Here is a 17,242-nt window from a genome sequence, read left to right on the forward strand (position 1 = left end):
GCTTCCTTGGTTACTTGTAACTTCCAGGTTACAAGTATGTGTCACCATACCCTTCTTCTTCTTCTTCTTCTTCTTCTTCTTCTTCTTCTTCTTCTTCTTCTTCTTCTTCTTCTTCTTCTCCTCTTCCTCCTCCTCCTTCCTCCAGCTTCTCCTCCTTCCTCCTCCTCCTCCTTCCTCCTCCTTCTTCTTCCTCCTCCTCCTCCTTTTTATCCTCCTCCTCCTCCTTCTTCTTCCCCTCCTCCTTCCTCTTTATTGCTATTTGTGAGTTTCCTCATGGTAAATCTAAAACAAGAAGTGTGCCACTTGGTCAAGAATATTGAACTCCCAGCTGAAAAACAGTTCTAATTGACAAGGGGGGTGGGGTGGGGTAGAGACAGGAATATTTGGCAGGAGGCCCCGTCCAAAGGTTTTTTAAGTGATCTTTGAGAAATAGAGCAAGCTCCTTACTGATAATCTCACAATGGAAGTGGTTGCATAAGGCATTGATATTGTCCCAATACAACAAGAACACAATACAAGAAACATACTGCTTTTTGGCCTTCTGAATTGAGAGCAATGGGGTTGTTGTTTTCCTTGTCTGTTTGAGACAGAGTCTTTCTAGCCAGCTGGCCTAAACTTTCTATGTAGCCTAGGCTAGCTTAAACTCTATAATTCTCCTGCCTCAGTTGAGCACCTATCTTAATTTGTTTTCCCTTTCTGTGATAAAACATGAGCCAAAAAACATCTTGGGGGAGAAAGGGTTTATTGTAACACATCTTTTTTTTTTTTTTTTTTAAGCTGAGGATCGAACCCAGGGCCTTGTGATTGCTAGGCAAGCGCTCTATCACTGAACTAAATCCCCAACCCGAGAAAGGGTTTATTTCATCTGAAAGCGTATGGTCCATCATGAAGGGAAGTCAGGGCTAGAATCCTGGGGCAGGAACTGATGGAGAGACCACAGAGGAACACTGCTTACTGGCTTGCTTCTCATGGCTTGCTCAGTCTGTTTTTTATACACTTTCCCAGCGGTGGTATCAAGCATCGTAATCTGGGCCCTCCCTCCCACACTAATCAATAATCAAGAAAATGCCCCACAAACTTGTCTACAGTTAAGCTTTCCCTTCCCAGATTAATCTAGCTTTCTTCAAACAAACAAACGAACGAACGAACGACGAACACATGAACAAACGAACAAGCATGTGAACAAACACACTCTACCGCCACAGTGTGGGGTTTGGGTGGGTTTCTTTTGGAAGGAGCAGTTGTTTATTACATTTTATTTGTGTTGAGGGTGTGGGTTTGTGTGCCATGTTCTGCTCTTCTCACTGTTCGGGACCTGGGCGTTGAATTTAGGTTGTCAGGCTTGGCAGCAATGACATTCACCCACTGGTCCATCTTTATGTGGGTTTTTGTTGTTGTTATTTTTTGTTTGTTTGTTTCTTTGTTTAGACAGGGTTTCTCCATATAACCTTGCCTGTCCTGGAACTCGTTCTATAGACCAGGCTGGCCTTGAACTCACAGAGATCGCCTGCCTCTGCATCCCAAGTCCCGGGATCAAAGGCGTACGCCACTATGTTCTGACTCTGTGTTTTTGTTTGTTTGTTTTGGAAATAAGTTATTGGTGACCTTTTTTTTTTTTTTTAAAGTAAATGTGTTACTGAACTTCTTTGTGTTTTTCATGGCTTTGCTATATCTCTTTTGGTCAGACGTGCTCTTCCAAGGGAAATTAGTAGACACAGCAATACTCTTAGGTAGAAATAGGTGGTCAGGCTTGCTGGCTTTTTCCCTTGTCAACAGTGTAGACGCAGCAAGCGTTCAGTAAAATCTACATTTCCAATGTAGATAAACAATCCTTTGCCCTGTTCTGACTTGCAGCTAGCTACAGCTCTCAATCGACACTGAGTCCACACAGGAAACCACCGATCCATCCCATTACCCAGGACTAAGCGCTCCATTCCGGTACTCTGTGGGCTTGGGGCTGTAAATGCACTTTTCGATGTCTTCAGGCCATAGTGGGTTCACCTAAAGGGTTGTGGCCAGTGAAGGGGCATCTGAACAGTAATAAAGGGATTATCAAATGTTTGTTTTATCAAGAGGATAATCCAGTTGCCTAATTGTAATGAGGAAGAAACAGAACTGGGTGTGGACGCTTCTGTGGCCAGAACCTGATGGGACCTTAGGCTGTACAACTATTCACTCTGCCGGTTCCTCCAAGAAGGACTCAGACACACACATCCAGTGGTTGGAACTGCTGTCAGCTCAACTCCATTCTCAGAACCCACCTGCCTTTTGGGAGATAATATTCCCAAATGATGATTAGTACCATAAGGGTCAGCAAGATGGCTCAGTGGATAAAGGTGCTTGCTGCCAAGCCTGAGGGCCTGAGTTCAGCCTCTGGGATGGATCCATGGTGGACTGAGAGAACCAGCTCCCACAAGCTGTCTTCTGAACTCTTCACAAGCCCGTGAGCATGTGACAGCTGAAGAAACGCCATGTTAGTCATCCATCTTGGTACCTAATAGCTGTTTATCTCTAACTCAGGTTCCTAAAAGGAAAGTTCCCTGTAACTCTGACTCTTGACAACCACCCAGAGATGTTCAGCCATGACCAAGCTTGTTATGGTATGACTAACTACTGATTTTGGCTTTTGTAACCTGCTTGTGCAGATACTCAAAGTCTTCTTGTGGTTTTTGCCTTTAAAAACCGTTCCCTCATGCTCCTTCTCATGGCACATCTCTGGCTTAGGGACTGTACCCTTGCTGGCAGTTTTAATAAATTTGGCTAATTATTGTCTGAATTGAGTCTGGAGGTCTTTTCCTGGGGTTGTTGAACTCTGTAACAAGCATGTGTATATGCACATACATATGTAAATAAAATGTCAAGAAACTTAAATAAAAATTTAAAAATATGTATTCTATCATCCTACCCCCTAGTACAGACTTTTTTCTCCATCCTTGAGGCTCATTTTATTTAGATATGTTGATATTGACAAAGGCCCCCACCGGGTGCCCTCCTGTTTGGCGAACAGACGTAGCTCATGCTAGTGGTATCTATGCATCTGTGTCTGCTCCTGGTCTCCTGGAGAAAGCGTGATCCAATATGAGTCCAGGGAGAGGGAAAGAGAGAAGGATACATTCAAGAGGGAAGGAGGCAAACAAGAGAGTGAGAGGCAGGAGAAGAGAGAGCTGAGGAAAGGAGTGTGGGAGATACAGAAAGGTGAGGGCTGGAGCCACAGACGAAGATGGACAGACAGCACCCTGGACACAGGGAAAGGCAGAAAGAAAAAAAGTGACAGGAGACAGAGGCACAGAAAGAGGAAAAAGAAACTGAAAATGAAAACGTATTGAATAACAGAGCTGGAGAGTTTTCGGGTGCACAGGCATGAGGTCCTGACTCCAACACCCAGCACCTGTGTGGAAAGGAGAAGCAGAGGGTGGCAGTATGCTTGGATCTCAGTGCTGGGAAGTCAAGAGAGGGTGACCTCTGGGCTCCTAGGCCAGCCAGTCTAACCCAATGGGCCAGCGTGAGGCCGGTGCAACTGGGAACTGGAGAGATGGTTGAGAGTGCAGAGCGCCGAGTTCAGTTCCAACAGCTACACGGAGGCTCACAATTGCTTGTTCCAGTGCCCTCTGGCCTCCGAGGGCTCCATGCGCATGGTGCACATACATTCACAAAGGCCCACGCTGACTTATGCCCTCTGAGAGGGAGAGGGGGAGGGAGGGGGAGGGAGAGGGAGAGAGAGAGGCAGACGGGGAGGGAGAGGGGGAGGGAGGGGGAGGGAGAGGGAGAACTTGGAATAAAGATCAGATCAACCAGTGTAAGCTGCAGTGCTTTTGTGAGGCAGTGAAGTGGAAATAAGAGAGAGGCCCCCTTCCTTCCCAGGAAGAGTGCACAGCTGCCAGGGCAGACCAAAATGGTAAAGAATTTTTGGGAGGGTCAGGTGACCTCTCCACTTGTGCTTTCCACAGGTTGGTTGAGGTGTTCACACCCGGTGCAGTCTTGATCTCAGAGAGGATGAGCTCCAGGCATGGGTTGGTCTGGGAACACTTGGGACAGACATTTGGTCTCCACAGCTAGTTGAGGACTGGAGAGTGAGGTTGTGAGATTGGGGTTCACACGACCTCAGGGATGTTAGAGGGGTAGGTGTTAGAAAAGGGTAGAGAGGGACTGGAGAGATGGTCTAGTGGTTAAGAGCAGTGGCTGTTCTTCCAGAGGACCTGGGTTCAATCCCCAGAACCCACAAGGTAGCTCACAGCTGTCTGTGGCTCTAATCCCAAGGGGATCTGACACCTTCACACCAATGCCCCCAAAATAAAGTTAAATAAATGACTTAAAAAAATCTTTAAAAAAAGAAAGGAAAGAAAAAGGGTAGCGAAGAGAAACCTGCTTAGGGGCAGGAAGGCAACCTGGTGTTGAGGAGTGGGTCCTCTGGAGAAGTGTTAACCTAAGGCCTGGTCCAGGCTTAGCCTTGGCTGGAAGTACCTGGAGGGAACAGAGGAAACAGTCACTGGAGGTCTCTGGGATCCAAAATTATAAACTCTTGGTTTTCTTTTCATTTATTTACTTAATTTATTTATTTGGGGTGTGTGTATGAACCCATAGAGGTCAGAAGAGGACATTGGACCCCCAGAACTGGAGTTACAGTGGTTGTGAACTGTAGTTCATGTGCTAGAAACTGAGCCTGAGCACTCTGCAATGACAGTCAGTGTCTTAACTGCTAAGTCACCTCTCCTGCCCTGGAAGTCTGGGTTTTCTCTGTTTCCTGCTCAGCCTTCTCCCTCAGGGCATGCTCAGAATCTACAAACAAGATCTACAAACAAGGATTTGAGGCCAGGCTTAGTGGCCATGCCTTTCATCCCAGCACTTGGGAAGCAGAGGCAAGTGGATCTTTGTGAATTTGAGACTAGCTTGTTCTACATAGTGAGTTCCAGGACAGTCAGAGCTACACCGTGAGACCCTGGCTTGCAAAACAAAACAAAACAAAACAAAAATCAATGGTTGATCAGCAATGTAGATTCAGCCTTAGTCCTTCAGGTCCAGCAAGATTTGGAGATCCACAGATAACTTTTTTGTACCACTTGCCTGTGAAGATTTTTTTTTTTTTTTTTTTTTTTTCGAGACAGGGTTTCTCTGTATAGCTTTGTGCCTTTCCTGTGTCTCGCTCCATAGACCAGGCTGGCCTCGAACTCACAAAGATCCGCCTGCCTCTGCTTCCCAAGTGCTGGGATTAAAGGCGTGAGCCACCGCCCAGCACCTGTGAAGATTAATCACCTGTCTCCCACAAAAAAGAAAAGGCCCTGGGGAGGGGCAGTGCTCAGAAGTTTGGCCTCTGCTGCACCTGCTTCCACAGAGGCCTGAGGAGAGGGACAGTCTGTGGTCCCAACACAACTTGCCCTAGGGGAGACTGCACAGACAGCTCCTCCATTTCTTTCCTGGGAAGTGATCTAATGACACACCCTGATCATGAGACACACCAAAACATGGAGTCTGCCCAGACTTTAGAAATGCTCAGAAAGCAAGCCAAGTGAGAAATAACCCATTTTATGATATATGTACTCACACCTTCATTGTATTTATTATCAAGTGTTTATGATGATGATGATGATGATGGTTTTTGTTTTTTTGAGACAGGGTTTCTCTGTGTAGCTTTGGAGACTGTCCTGGAACTCTCTCTGTAAACCAAGCTGGCCTCAAACTCACAGAGATCCACTGCCTCTGCCTCCCAAGTGCTGGGATTAAAGAGGTGAGCCACCGCCACCGCCCAGCTCAACCATGTTTATTATTTCTGAGAAAAGGTTTCACTTGGTAGCCCTGGCTGACCTGGAACTCTCTGTGTAGACTAGGCTGATCAATAACTCGTTGAGATCTTCCTGCTCTGCCTCTTGAGTGATGGGATTACAGGTGAGAATCACCAAACGCCTGGCCTTGTTCCCTTTTGAGCTAGGGTTTCAGTATGTAGCTCTCGCTGGCCTGGAACTCGCTATGTAGACAAGGTTGGCCTCAAATGCACAGAGACCATCTCACCTCTCTAGTGGGGACTAATGGTGCACACCACCAAAACACCTGGCCCAAGTGTTTATTACTAGTAACAGGTTTGTGGATAGATGCATGAGTGAGCAGAAAGTATTTCTAGCCTCTCTGGTTGGTATTCTGGTTGTGGTGGTGGTCGGGGTAGGGAAGTGGTGTAGTAATTTTAAGCAGGCTTGGGAGTGAGAGGAGGCCCTTGCAGTGTGGGTGTGGCTGCCTGCTGCTTCTCTCAGATGCAAGAGGATGCAACCTGGATGTGTTCTTTACCCTTTTGTAGCTGGGATTAGTTCCCAGTAATCCTAATTCAAATCGAACCCCCTTACTCCGGGCTGGTAGGTAACTATGTGTGCCCCAGGAATAGATGAGAAACCTAAGCTCTCTGAGAAGAAACATCTGGACATGAGAGTTAACACTAGCAATGCATTTCTGACCTCAGCAGTAAGAGGCACGACCGTTTTAGCTAATTACATCAATTGCTAATACACATCTGGAGTCCTGCAGGCCACAAATTGTGCGACAGTGCGGGTCGTGGAGGTCAGTGCAAGACGCTCAGCTTTGCCTTAGACACTGGCGCCTGGAGCGTGGAGAGCCGGGTGCCTGGGGCAGGGACTTCAGGCGCGCTGTGGGCGGGGTCAGGGGCGGACAGAGGGGCGTGCCCTGAGCGGGACCACTCCCACTTCAGGATCTGGCGCGGGCGGGCTGAGCGCTACTTAAAGAGCGGTGCGGAGGCGCGCTCGGCGTACAGTCGCGCGCAGAGGGCGGCACACGTGTCTCCCGGTGTAGCTCTTGAGTTTCACTCCACCCCTCAGGATCGAGAGGTTGGGGGTGGTCCAGACCCCTTTTTGGTGTGCGCTTACCTTGGCCTGCGTGAGCGTGATCCACGCTGTTCCCTGCGCTCACGAAGCCAACTTGGCCAAGCAACTGTCCCTGGAGCGGCGCGAGGTGGGTACCGGGCACTGCGCATGCGGAGCTCCAAATTCAAACAGCTGTGTCCGGGGCTTCAGGAAGGTGGACTCGGAGTCGCTGGAACTAGGGGACGCTTTCTCCAGGAGGTGGCCACTGAAGAGCCATGGTGGACCGGGGTCCCCTGCTCACCTCGGCCATCATTTTCTACCTGGCCATCGGGGCGGCGATCTTCGAAGTGCTGGAGGAGCCGCACTGGAAGGAGGCCAAGAAAAACTACTATACACAGAAACTGCATCTACTCAAGGAGTTCCCGTGCCTGAGCCAGGAGGGCCTGGACAAGATCCTACAGGTGAGCCGTCGGTGCATCTGAAATCCCCCACATGCATCTGAAACATTTGGGGCTACAGCGGTGTTTTAGGGGAGACCCCCCTCCTACAACTTCAGATGAAACCCCTCCAGCCCCAACAAGAGGTCCTTGGGTGGTGGGAAGAAAATTTCCCATCAGATGTCAGGTGGAAAAGATCTGTTTTTCGTCCAGAGACAAGGGGATTCCCCACGCGCGCAGACTTGGTCAGAACCTAGAACGTTCCGAGAAAATTTGGGGTTGACTCCAGGGTGAACTGGGCCCCGCGGTAGCTCAGTGTGGGTGTGCGGGTGCCTCCCTCTTTGGAGGGAGGCTGTGGGGCGGATAAAGGCGTTTATCTTTCCTTGGAGACGCTCCCGGAGTCCGGGAGCGGAGCCGGGTGCCACCCATCGCTTCCCCACCTCCTGCTCCAGGGCCCTTGCCGCGCCCGCTCGACCTTTCTTAAGAACTTGAATACAGTGGAGAGCCCCCAGAGCCATCGCGGGCAAAACTGTACCCGCCGGTCCCTGCTCTCAAGAGTTGGGCAGGGGGCAGGGTGGGGGGGGGGGGGTGGGGTCTGTGGCTGGAATGCTGGGGACGCTCTCAGGCTTCCGGGAAGTCTTATCAAGCTGAGACATCCCTCTAGGACGCGGAGTTAAACTTTGTCAGAGTAGCAGGTTGCACAAATGAACACCCAAACCAAGGTAGTCCCTTTTCAGGGAGGAAGGAGAGTGTAGGTGAGGGGAAGTTTCCTCGATGTTGGCCTGTGAAGTCCCTTATATGAGAATGCACACACCTAGTGGACGGCATTGACCTCACCATGGTAAACTTGACTGGCCATCTCTAATGGAACCTTGAGCCAACTTAGGGTCAGAGGTCCCTCAGTATCTGTTTCTTAAAGGCTCAGCCCCAACCACCCATCCCTGTGCGGATGGCCTCCTCTTATCAATAATGGCAGAATTAGATTGCAGCAGGGATAGATTGTCCAAGCTATTATAGATCTGATCAGGTACGTTTAATCAACATCACCTCCCCAGTTCTTTCCACCTGTCGTGTCCCTCACTTTCCAGGCTCAGTTTCCTGATGTCAAATGGGAACAAACCCATCTTCATCCTTGTCCTACCCTGGACTGTTGAAAACAGAAAACCTGAGCACATCTTACTGATAACTAACCTATTTTGCCTTCTGGTCGAAGACGGACATTCACAGAGATAAGACACGTATTTTAGGTGCCTAAGGGATCATGGACTATGTAGAGAAATTGTCCTTAGGAAGCCTGTGAAACAGGTTTACACTACCAGGTGGGGTGTTGCTTTTGAGTAGGGTCATTGGTTCCGCCACGCAGTTTCTGGGGGTAAATTTCAAAAGATGCATGGTTGGTCTAGCTCCTCTTCTTCAAAGAGGGAAAGATCCAAGGACCCCCCTGCTGGGTGCCTGCTGTGTCTGAGTGTGCTGGGGGAAGAAGGTGGCCAGTTTATGGTTTCCCTGGAGGAAGCAATATCTCCGGTGGAGAGGAGAGTTTTTGTATGGTTTGCCCTGGGTGGAGGGAGCAGTGTGGGGGGGGGAGATGATGAGGCTTGAGCTGCCCTCAAAGTGCCCCCTCCCTGCTGCTCCTCCGTCATGGCAGGGGAAGGAAGGAAAGAATTCAAGGCTAAATGTGGGAAAATAAACTTCAAAACACAAGGAGAAGGGAGGGTGGGGGTGGGGGTGGGGGCAGGGGTTGCACAGCCGGGTGCATCTGGTGATGGTGGTAGCTTTACAAGCCAGGCGGTTTCCGTAGGGTGTTTGAAAAAACAAAATGCTCTTTATTTTTGAGGTCTCATCTGTCTGCGGTACCTCCACCCTCAAAGTGGACAGGTAACTTTTAGAAAAGGATCTGAGCAAACGGCAGGCCAGTGTAATTGGGAGCAGATTCTAGATGCTTGCTTGAATGAATGAGGACACCGTCCCCCTGCCATCCCCTTTCCCCCCAAAAAAGAGCTCTGTCAACTCCAACTGGGCAGTTCCCTTCTTTCAAAGGAAAAACCCGAGAAATGCAAAAGGACCAGTAAAAGCATTTGCCAGCCTCAGCTTAATCTGCAAAAATCTGCCTCTCTCGGCTTTCTGATCTGTGACTTGGGGGCGCTGCCTCAGGCCTCAGGAAATTGGTTTAAGGGAAAAAAAAAACCGAAAACTTGAAAATCTTCCTTCCCGTCTGGCTGCTTATGGCATCCTGGGTATTTTTCCACCTGAGGTACTGGGTTTTAGCTGGTCTGAGTTGCCCTGGTCATCACAAAGCCCCTTAGCTGGAAATTCCTGGGGTGGGAGCAGGAGGTAGCTGTGCTTGGCTGGGGGTGGGGTTTACTACTGCAAACTGGGCTGTATAGTCAAAGGCAGGGAGAAAAGGGCAGAAGTCTAGGAAGACGTTCTCAGGCCTTCCTCCCCTATCCATGCTGTAGTTTGAGCTGTGCCAACACATAGATAGGCTGCCTTCCAAGTACCCTGCACCTGCCTGCCGACCCGGGACCCCATGGCTGCTCTCCTTGTCTTCCTCCTTTAAGGCAGGGTCTCAAGTAGCTCAGGATGGCCTAGAATTCATTGTGTAGCTGAGGACGACACTGAATTCCCAATCCTCCTGCCTTTCCCCCTGTACTATACCACTTGCTGTGAACGCAGGTGCTTGGGGGTAGAGCCTAGGGCATTTTTGTACCCTAGGCAAGCATCTCTACCCTAGAGATATATCTCTAGCTCTGATTTTAGGTTTTTGTTTTATAATCAATCTTATTGGTTCATTGATTGAGACAGGATCTTACTCTGTAGCTCTGGCTGTCCTGTTCATTATGTAGGCCAGGCTGGTCTCCAACTCCAGAAATCCCCCTGCCTTTGCCCCTGAGTGCTGGCATTAAAAGCATACACCGGGGTTGGGGATTTAGCTCAGTGGTAGAGCGCTTGCTAAGGCCCTGGGTTCGATCCTCAGCTCAAAAACAAACAAACAAACAAACAAAAAAAAACACCATACACCACCACAGTCCAGTCCAGCTAGTTTTTTAGATAGGGTCCTGGTGTGTAGTCCGTGTTGCCCTTGAACTCATAATCATCCTGCCTGATCCTCCTGGATGCTGAGATTATAAGGGAGTGCCTTCATGTTTGGCATCACCAGATCTTTGGTGGCTGGCTTTCCTAGCTGGTAAAGTGTACCCCCCCCCCCTTTTTTTTTTACCCAGCAAGGGAAATTAGCATTGATAGCGCATCTACTGTACTGGGTACTGTGGTGAAAATTATCCTCTTTCTATGGGAAGGTATAAGCTGATATTGCCTCCTGGCTGGGCCATTTCCTCAGCAAACCAGCTAACTTACCTTAGCCTCAATTCCCTCATGGGCAAAATGAGCAGTTTGGTGAGGCTCCCGGGAAGAAGGTATTGACTGGTAGAAGCAAGCAGGCTCCTGCTGCTCGCGTTTATTGAACGGCATCCTGCCAAGTGCTTTACCTGGTTGCTTCAGGTGCTTTATAGTGACCTCATGCATTAAGATAAGGCAACTGACACCCTGGGAATTTAAAGTGGCCACATGGACAAGAGCTTCAGCCTTGGGGTCGACCCCAAGCAGTTTCCACCTTTGCCAGCCCACCACCGCAGGAGTGTTGCTCTCTGAGGGAGCTGAGTTAATTGGTTCAGCCTGACTTTGGACAGCTGGGAAATTCTATTTTTTGTTTCCTCTGGAACAGGAATCGGCACGCAGGCTCCTCCGGTGTGGCTGCCTGGCTGACCCGGTCCTGTCTCCAGCACCGACATTGTGCTTTGGTCCCCCTTCTCTCCTTTTCGAGGCTGTGTTTTGGAAGCTCCTCTCCCTCCCGCAAAGTGGAGCACTGAGTATGAGTTGACAGGCTGACAACCCCCTGAGCTACATCCCTCCGAGGTTCTTAAAATATTCTAGGGCTTTCCATGTGTACCTCCTTTTATTTATAAATCCTTAAATCCTCCACACACATTCAGCAGGCGTAACACACATCCCAGTCCTGGAATTCTGACACCATTACTAACACCTGTCCTCCCCCAAATTATAAAAGACACTGGACTCTGTCCTAATGACTTCTGACCAAAACATTTAAAATGAGGCATATTGGAAGGCTTGGAGAAGAGGTTCTCTGAACTTGGTTTAGGAGCACCCATTTTGTTTTAGCCATGGTGGACACCATGAGGCTCAGATCTCCTCACCTTCCCGTGACAGAGAAACACAGTCTTTGGAGTCTGGATGGTGGAGGCCTCCTTGTCTCTAGCTCAACTTGAATTCTCTAGTCTAGGGCCGCAGAGGTAGAAAGTGGGTACTTTTTCCTTTTTGAACAGGGTTTCTCTATGTAGCCCTGGCTGTCCTGGAACTCACCCTGTAGTCCAGGCTGGCCTCAAACTCACAGAGATCCGCTTGCCTCTGCCTCCCCTGAGTGCTGGCATTAAAGGTGTGTGCCGCCGCCGCCGCCGCCGCCGCCGCCGCCGCCACCTAGCAAGAGAGCCCTTTCTAAAGGCTTGTTTTCTCAAGTTACACTTAAATTGAAGACTGGAAAAAACCTGAACCACTACCTCAGATCCACACATCCACCTTAGTTAACTGTCCGGGTTAGTTTTACCAGTAAAAATACATTTTTATTAAGTGGTCTTGAGAGTTTTAATGAGGCCTCTAGGATGATCAGATGACACAGTCATGAAGAACCATCCCAGGGTAGAAATTGGAACATGTTGAAAGGTTGAAAGTGGGGTGATGGAGGCTTCCAGGAGGGGGCCTGGAGGAGGGAGGTGATGATTGTCACTTCCAAGTATTTTCCTGGGGCTTTGCCCTGTTTATAGGCTGGTGTTTAAAAGAAAAACAATCCCCTGGTTTTGGATGCTGCGCTTGGCTAACCCTGACCTGGGGCCAAAGGCTTTCATATTGAACTTGGCTGTTTGCTGTCAAATTGGGCTCAGCTTCTGGACTCTGTGTGAGGTTGTGTTTGGGGGGATATATGGGAGGGAAGGGAGATGCAAAGTTTTGGGGAGCAGAGAAAGAACCCAGTGAGGACTGAGGTTGGTAACTGCCAGGAAGCATGGGAATGGAGCTGTCTCTTTCCATTGTTCACTGAGTCCAAGTTCTGGGCCCCTCTGACTTGTCTGTGTCCATCCCACCCTGCCCCTGCTCCTCCCCTCCACCTAGAATAAGGTGGAGGAGGTAGGTAGACCGTGTGTCTAATGCTGCCCTAGTGAGAGGTCTTCTGGATCACCATAAGCAGTGTACCTGATGATTCCACGTGGCCGCTGATACCACCACCCCAGAGCTGGAGCACATTAGAGTATAGCCCATAGTACATTCTTGCTCAGAGCTGGCCTCTATCACAGATGTCATTGCCCCATCCAGGGTGCTTGGGATCAGAAGTGATTTGGATTTTTACAGATTTGGACTGTCTGCAGCTACATGACCAGCTTGAGGACCTAACCCAAGTCAAAACATGAAACTCCTTTGTTTCAAGTGCAGCCTATACACACAGCCTGAGAGTGATTTTTATGGACTGTAGTGCGCCTGCATTTTTATTCAGCCTATGAGCTCGGGTATAGAATTTTCCACTTGTGACATCACTTTTAGTACTCAAAGTTTTGTTGTTGTTGTTTTTTTTCTTCTTCCCAAGACAGGGTTTTTCTGTGTAGCTTTGGAGCCTGTCCTAGAACTCACTTTGTAGACCAGGCCAGCCTCGAGCTCATAGAGATCTGCCTGGCTCTGTCTCCCAAATGCTGGGCTTAAAGGGGTGTGGACCACCACTGCCCGGCTTCAAAAAGTTTTAAATTTAGATTTTTCAGAGAGAGGATAGCCAGCCTGTTCTGCCATGGAGTGTCCCATGCACAGACATCATGAATCAAAAGGACTTGTATATTATTTTATGTGTTTGTATGTGGGTGCACATGTGGGTGTAATGCTCTGGCCATGTGACTGAGTTCAGAGGACAAGTTGATCCTGCCTACCATATGGGTCCCAGGGATCAAACTCAGGTTGTCAGGCTTGGCAGACAATGTCTTTACCCACTGAGCCATCTCATGGGCCCAAGACTTTCTAGAACATTTAATTCTGGGCCTAGCTGGCACACAGGGAAGGCCTCATGCATGCTAGGCACACATGCCATGCCACTGAGCACCATTCTTGGCCCTGAATTTATTTTTTAATTATAAAAAAACAGATATAGGGTCTGGAGAGATGGCTCAGCAGTAAGAGCAAGTACTGTTCTTGTAGAGGACCCAAGTCTAGTTCCCAGCACTGGCATGGGGCTTACAACCACCTATAACTTCAGCTCCAGGGGATCTGACGTTTTCTTCTAGCCTCCAAGGGTACATGCACTCATGTGCACCCAACTCCCACCCCCCACACTTGTAATTAAAAATACTAAAAGTAACTATGTTCTGTCTTCACCGGTTTTGGTGTACCATTCTGTGATGATAACTATATTCACGCGGTTGTGATTCAGATCTGTGTTAACCCCTTTTTTTTTTTGTAGAATGGAAATGTCCTACTTATCAACCACCTATCTCCCCATCTTTTCCACCCAGCCACTGGTAACCGCCATTATGCTTCCTGTTGCTGTGAATTTGATGCCCTCAAGTACATTGGGTAGATTGAATCATGTAGTGTTTGTCTTTTGTGTGTAACATGGTCCGGCCAGTAGAAAACCACATGGAGGTTCTTATCAGTTAAAAATAGCCCTGCCGTAGAACGCGTTCTGGCCTATGCTAAGCAAATGCAGGGGCGCTGAGCCACCTCCCAACTGTCAACTGGATATTTTATTTTATTGTTACTTTTTGTGTGTGTGCGGGTGTTTTAACTGCATGTATGTCTGTGCACCATGTATGTGAGTGGTGAATGGGGAGGCCAGAAGAGGGCCTTGGAGCCCTTGGAACTGGACTTAGAGGTGGTTGTGAGATTCTGTGGGTGCTGGGAATTGGTCTTTGGGGAGAGCAGCCAATGCCCTCATCTGTTGAACCATCTCTCCAGCCCTCAACGGAATATTTAAAGAACTAGATGAAAGCTGGTGGGAGAGGGGACGGTGGCTCTCCCCTTCCATAGCCCCAGAGACGTATAAATTTGCATGATGGTGCTTGGGCTGCGGCCACAGGCCAGGGAGGTGAGGGTCAGATGACAGAGCCTCCGAGCTTAGCCAAGGAATTTGAACTCCATCAAATGTTTGCTGTTTTCAAGGAGGGGAGTGGATAACGTTACAGAAAGTTCTCTCCTTCTTCACAGCCATTTACAACTGCAAACAGTGGAATATTCTGACCGAAATTAAATTTCCGTAGGCTGAGCCATTCACCTCGTGAGTGTTCTGATAAGGTCGCCTCCTCCTTCCTCTCCACTTCTGGTGAAACGGAGTGTGGCTTTTCCCAGAAAGCCCCACTCCAGCCCCCTTCTTCACCCCAGACACCAGTTGAGATGCCTCTTTCCTCACTGTGGGCCCGGTCCCTGTGGAGGTCCAGGTCTGGGGTAGTCTCCCCAGACACTCCACTCCGTGGACTTTCCCCAGCTGTCCTTTGTTCTTTCACGGAAGAGAATGGAGTACCAAGCTTGGCACTGCTGCCCAAAGCCTATAGGCTTTTGTGGGGCTTAATCCCCAGCTACCAGAAACCTTAATGGGACGGAAAGGGGGCCCTCTCTTGCTGGCCAGCATTACTGTGCAGAGGAACCTCAAGAACAGGAGGGTCTCTGAGCCCTTGAGCTCCGTCTTTCTGAGGAGAGGACATTGGACTGGGGCGGTGAAGTGAGGGACCCACAGGCAGAAGTGCTGAGTGACGGGTAGCAGATGGTGGAGGCTGGAGAGCAGGACCGGGTTGAGGGTCCTTGGAGGTTTCAGTTCCCATGTCCAGAAGAACCCCTTCCCTGGGGGAATCCGGCTCTGAGCAAAACCACCCAGCCTTTGTCCTCAGGGCAGTCCTGGGCTGCCAAGGAAGAGCTGCTAGGAGGTTGGTGCTGGTGAGTGTACCCGCAGTATCCGATTGTGTATTGTGGACGCATGGGTTTTATTTTCTGATTCAAGGAAGAAGAAAGAAAGAGTGGTGAGTGAGTGTGACTAGCAGGCCTTTGGGCATTCCGTGGACTTCTACTGTCTATGCCAGGCATGGGACTGGCACATTTTCTGTGTCTCTCGGACTAGCCTTGGACTGCTGTTTTCCTTGTCTGAATTGACACAGCAAGGTAGGAGGTTCGCTCTCCATCAACTAAGCCTTGGTCTTGCCCATGCATGGTAGAGCCAGTGACTGGAGCGTGGTCATGTGCCAGGAGGAGACTGTTACTAAGAATTTTCTTGGTTATGAGCTGGGAGAACCGCAGGCATGCGGAGCCTCACTGAGCCTTTGGCCTACTATCATCTCAGAGCAGGAGCAGCAGAATTGGTCAGTGTGATGGTCTTCGTTGTCAGCGAGACTGGCTGTAGAATCACCATGGAAATACCCCTCCGGGTGTGTCTGAGAGATTGTTTCCAGGAAGGTCTACCTGATCATGGAGGGCCAGCATCAACACACTGTGGCCCTGACGGATGAAAAAGGAGAAAGTGAGCTGAACCCCAGCATTCATCTCTGCTTCCTGACAAAGGACAAAATATGAAGAGCCGCCTCATGCCTCTGCTGTCGTGTACCCTCAAACTGAGCTAAAATGGGCCCCTTTAAGAATTATTTCTATTTTTATATGGGCACAGATTTTTATATGTATGCATGTTTTATCTGCATGTATAGTATGTGCACCACGTGAATGTCTGGTGCCCTGCCCCCAGAAGTCAGAAGAGCACTTCAGATCCCCTAGAACTGTAGTTAGGGATGACTGTGAGCCACCATGTTGGTGCTTGGAACTGAACCTGGGTCCTCTGTGAAAGCAACAAGTGCTCTTATCCACTGAGCCATCGCTCCAGCCCTGACCCTTCCTTTTTAAAGTGTGGTTTTTTTTGGGTTTTTGTTTGTTTGTTTGTTTTTGAGACAGGGTTTCTCTGTATAGTTTTGGTGCCTGTCCTGATCTCACTGTGTGAGATCTCAGAGGCTGGCCTCGAACTCACAGAGATCCGCCTGGCTCTGCCTCTTGAGTGCTGGGATTAAAGGCATGGGCTTCTATTGCCCAGCTTTTTAAAGTTATTTTGTTGGTCACAACGGTGAAGAAAGGTCAACTGGTCCCAGGAATTGGGGGTAGTTTCTGTGGTAAATCTGACCATATCATCTGGAGGTTTTTGGAACTGGTAGGCATGAGGAATGTACAAGAGAAGCCCCAGAATACTTGTGGTAAGCAGAGTTTAATGGGTCCAGTTTGGAAGACCAGAATGCACATGCCTTCCTTGCTGTTGTGGCCTGACTATGCTGTCAGCCTGGGAGAGCCAGAATAAAACCTTCCTTAAGGTGTTGTCAGGGATTTGATTACGGCAACAAGGAGAGTAACCAGGACAACCACAGAGGTTGTAGCATGTCTGGGGCCTTGCATTTAGGAGAATGAGGAAGATTGACACCCAGCCCTCATGCTTGGAACCATCTTGCCGAACATTCTGTTGCGTTGATAGTGGAAGAAACAAGGAGGAAGGCTGGGCAATGGGAAAACGCCACATTGCCTGGGGTCTTCAGAAGCTTGTGTGTGGAATCTAAGCATCCAGGGTGTTGACGGGTGTGGCTGTGAGCAAATTGTCTCCTCCTCTGATGGGACAGTAGTACTATGCTGTCTTTACGCTCAGCACTGTATCAGGGTGCTTTATAACAGGTGACCTAACCTTGGGCTGCTCTCCTTACCCCGTTTCTCTGGGCATCTTGTCCCTGACCCTCTCCCCACAGGCCTCACCATGCATTCAGTTCTTAATCTAGACGTTGGTGGCAAGGAGGATGATGCAACCATCAAGTCCTTCCTTTTTGTGCCCCCCACCATTTTCCATTCCTTTCAAATTAACTCACGATTCATTTCACGAAGGGTATAATCAACGCTTGGAAATGTGACTTCTCTCTTCCAGTCTCAAGCCTTGGTTAAGTCTTTCCCACTGGA

General features: G+C 49.2%; 1 protein-coding gene across 1 annotated transcript in view; it reads left to right on the forward strand.

Annotated features, from left to right (window-relative positions):
* The first annotated feature begins 6,745 nt into the window (after positions 1-6,745).
* Positions 6,746-17,242, forward strand: part of Kcnk5 (potassium two pore domain channel subfamily K member 5) — a 43,861-nt gene continuing 33,364 nt past the window's right edge. Inside the window, exon 1 of the mRNA XM_036199445.1 lies at positions 6,746-7,261. Within this exon, the coding sequence (XP_036055338.1) occupies positions 7,076-7,261 (186 nt within the window). The 5' untranslated portion in view covers positions 6,746-7,075. The remainder of the gene's footprint in view (positions 7,262-17,242) is intronic.

This window comes from Onychomys torridus, chromosome 9 (assembly GCF_903995425.1).
Source record: "Onychomys torridus chromosome 9, mOncTor1.1, whole genome shotgun sequence".
In the NCBI taxonomy this organism is placed as follows: domain Eukaryota; kingdom Metazoa; phylum Chordata; class Mammalia; order Rodentia; family Cricetidae; genus Onychomys; species Onychomys torridus.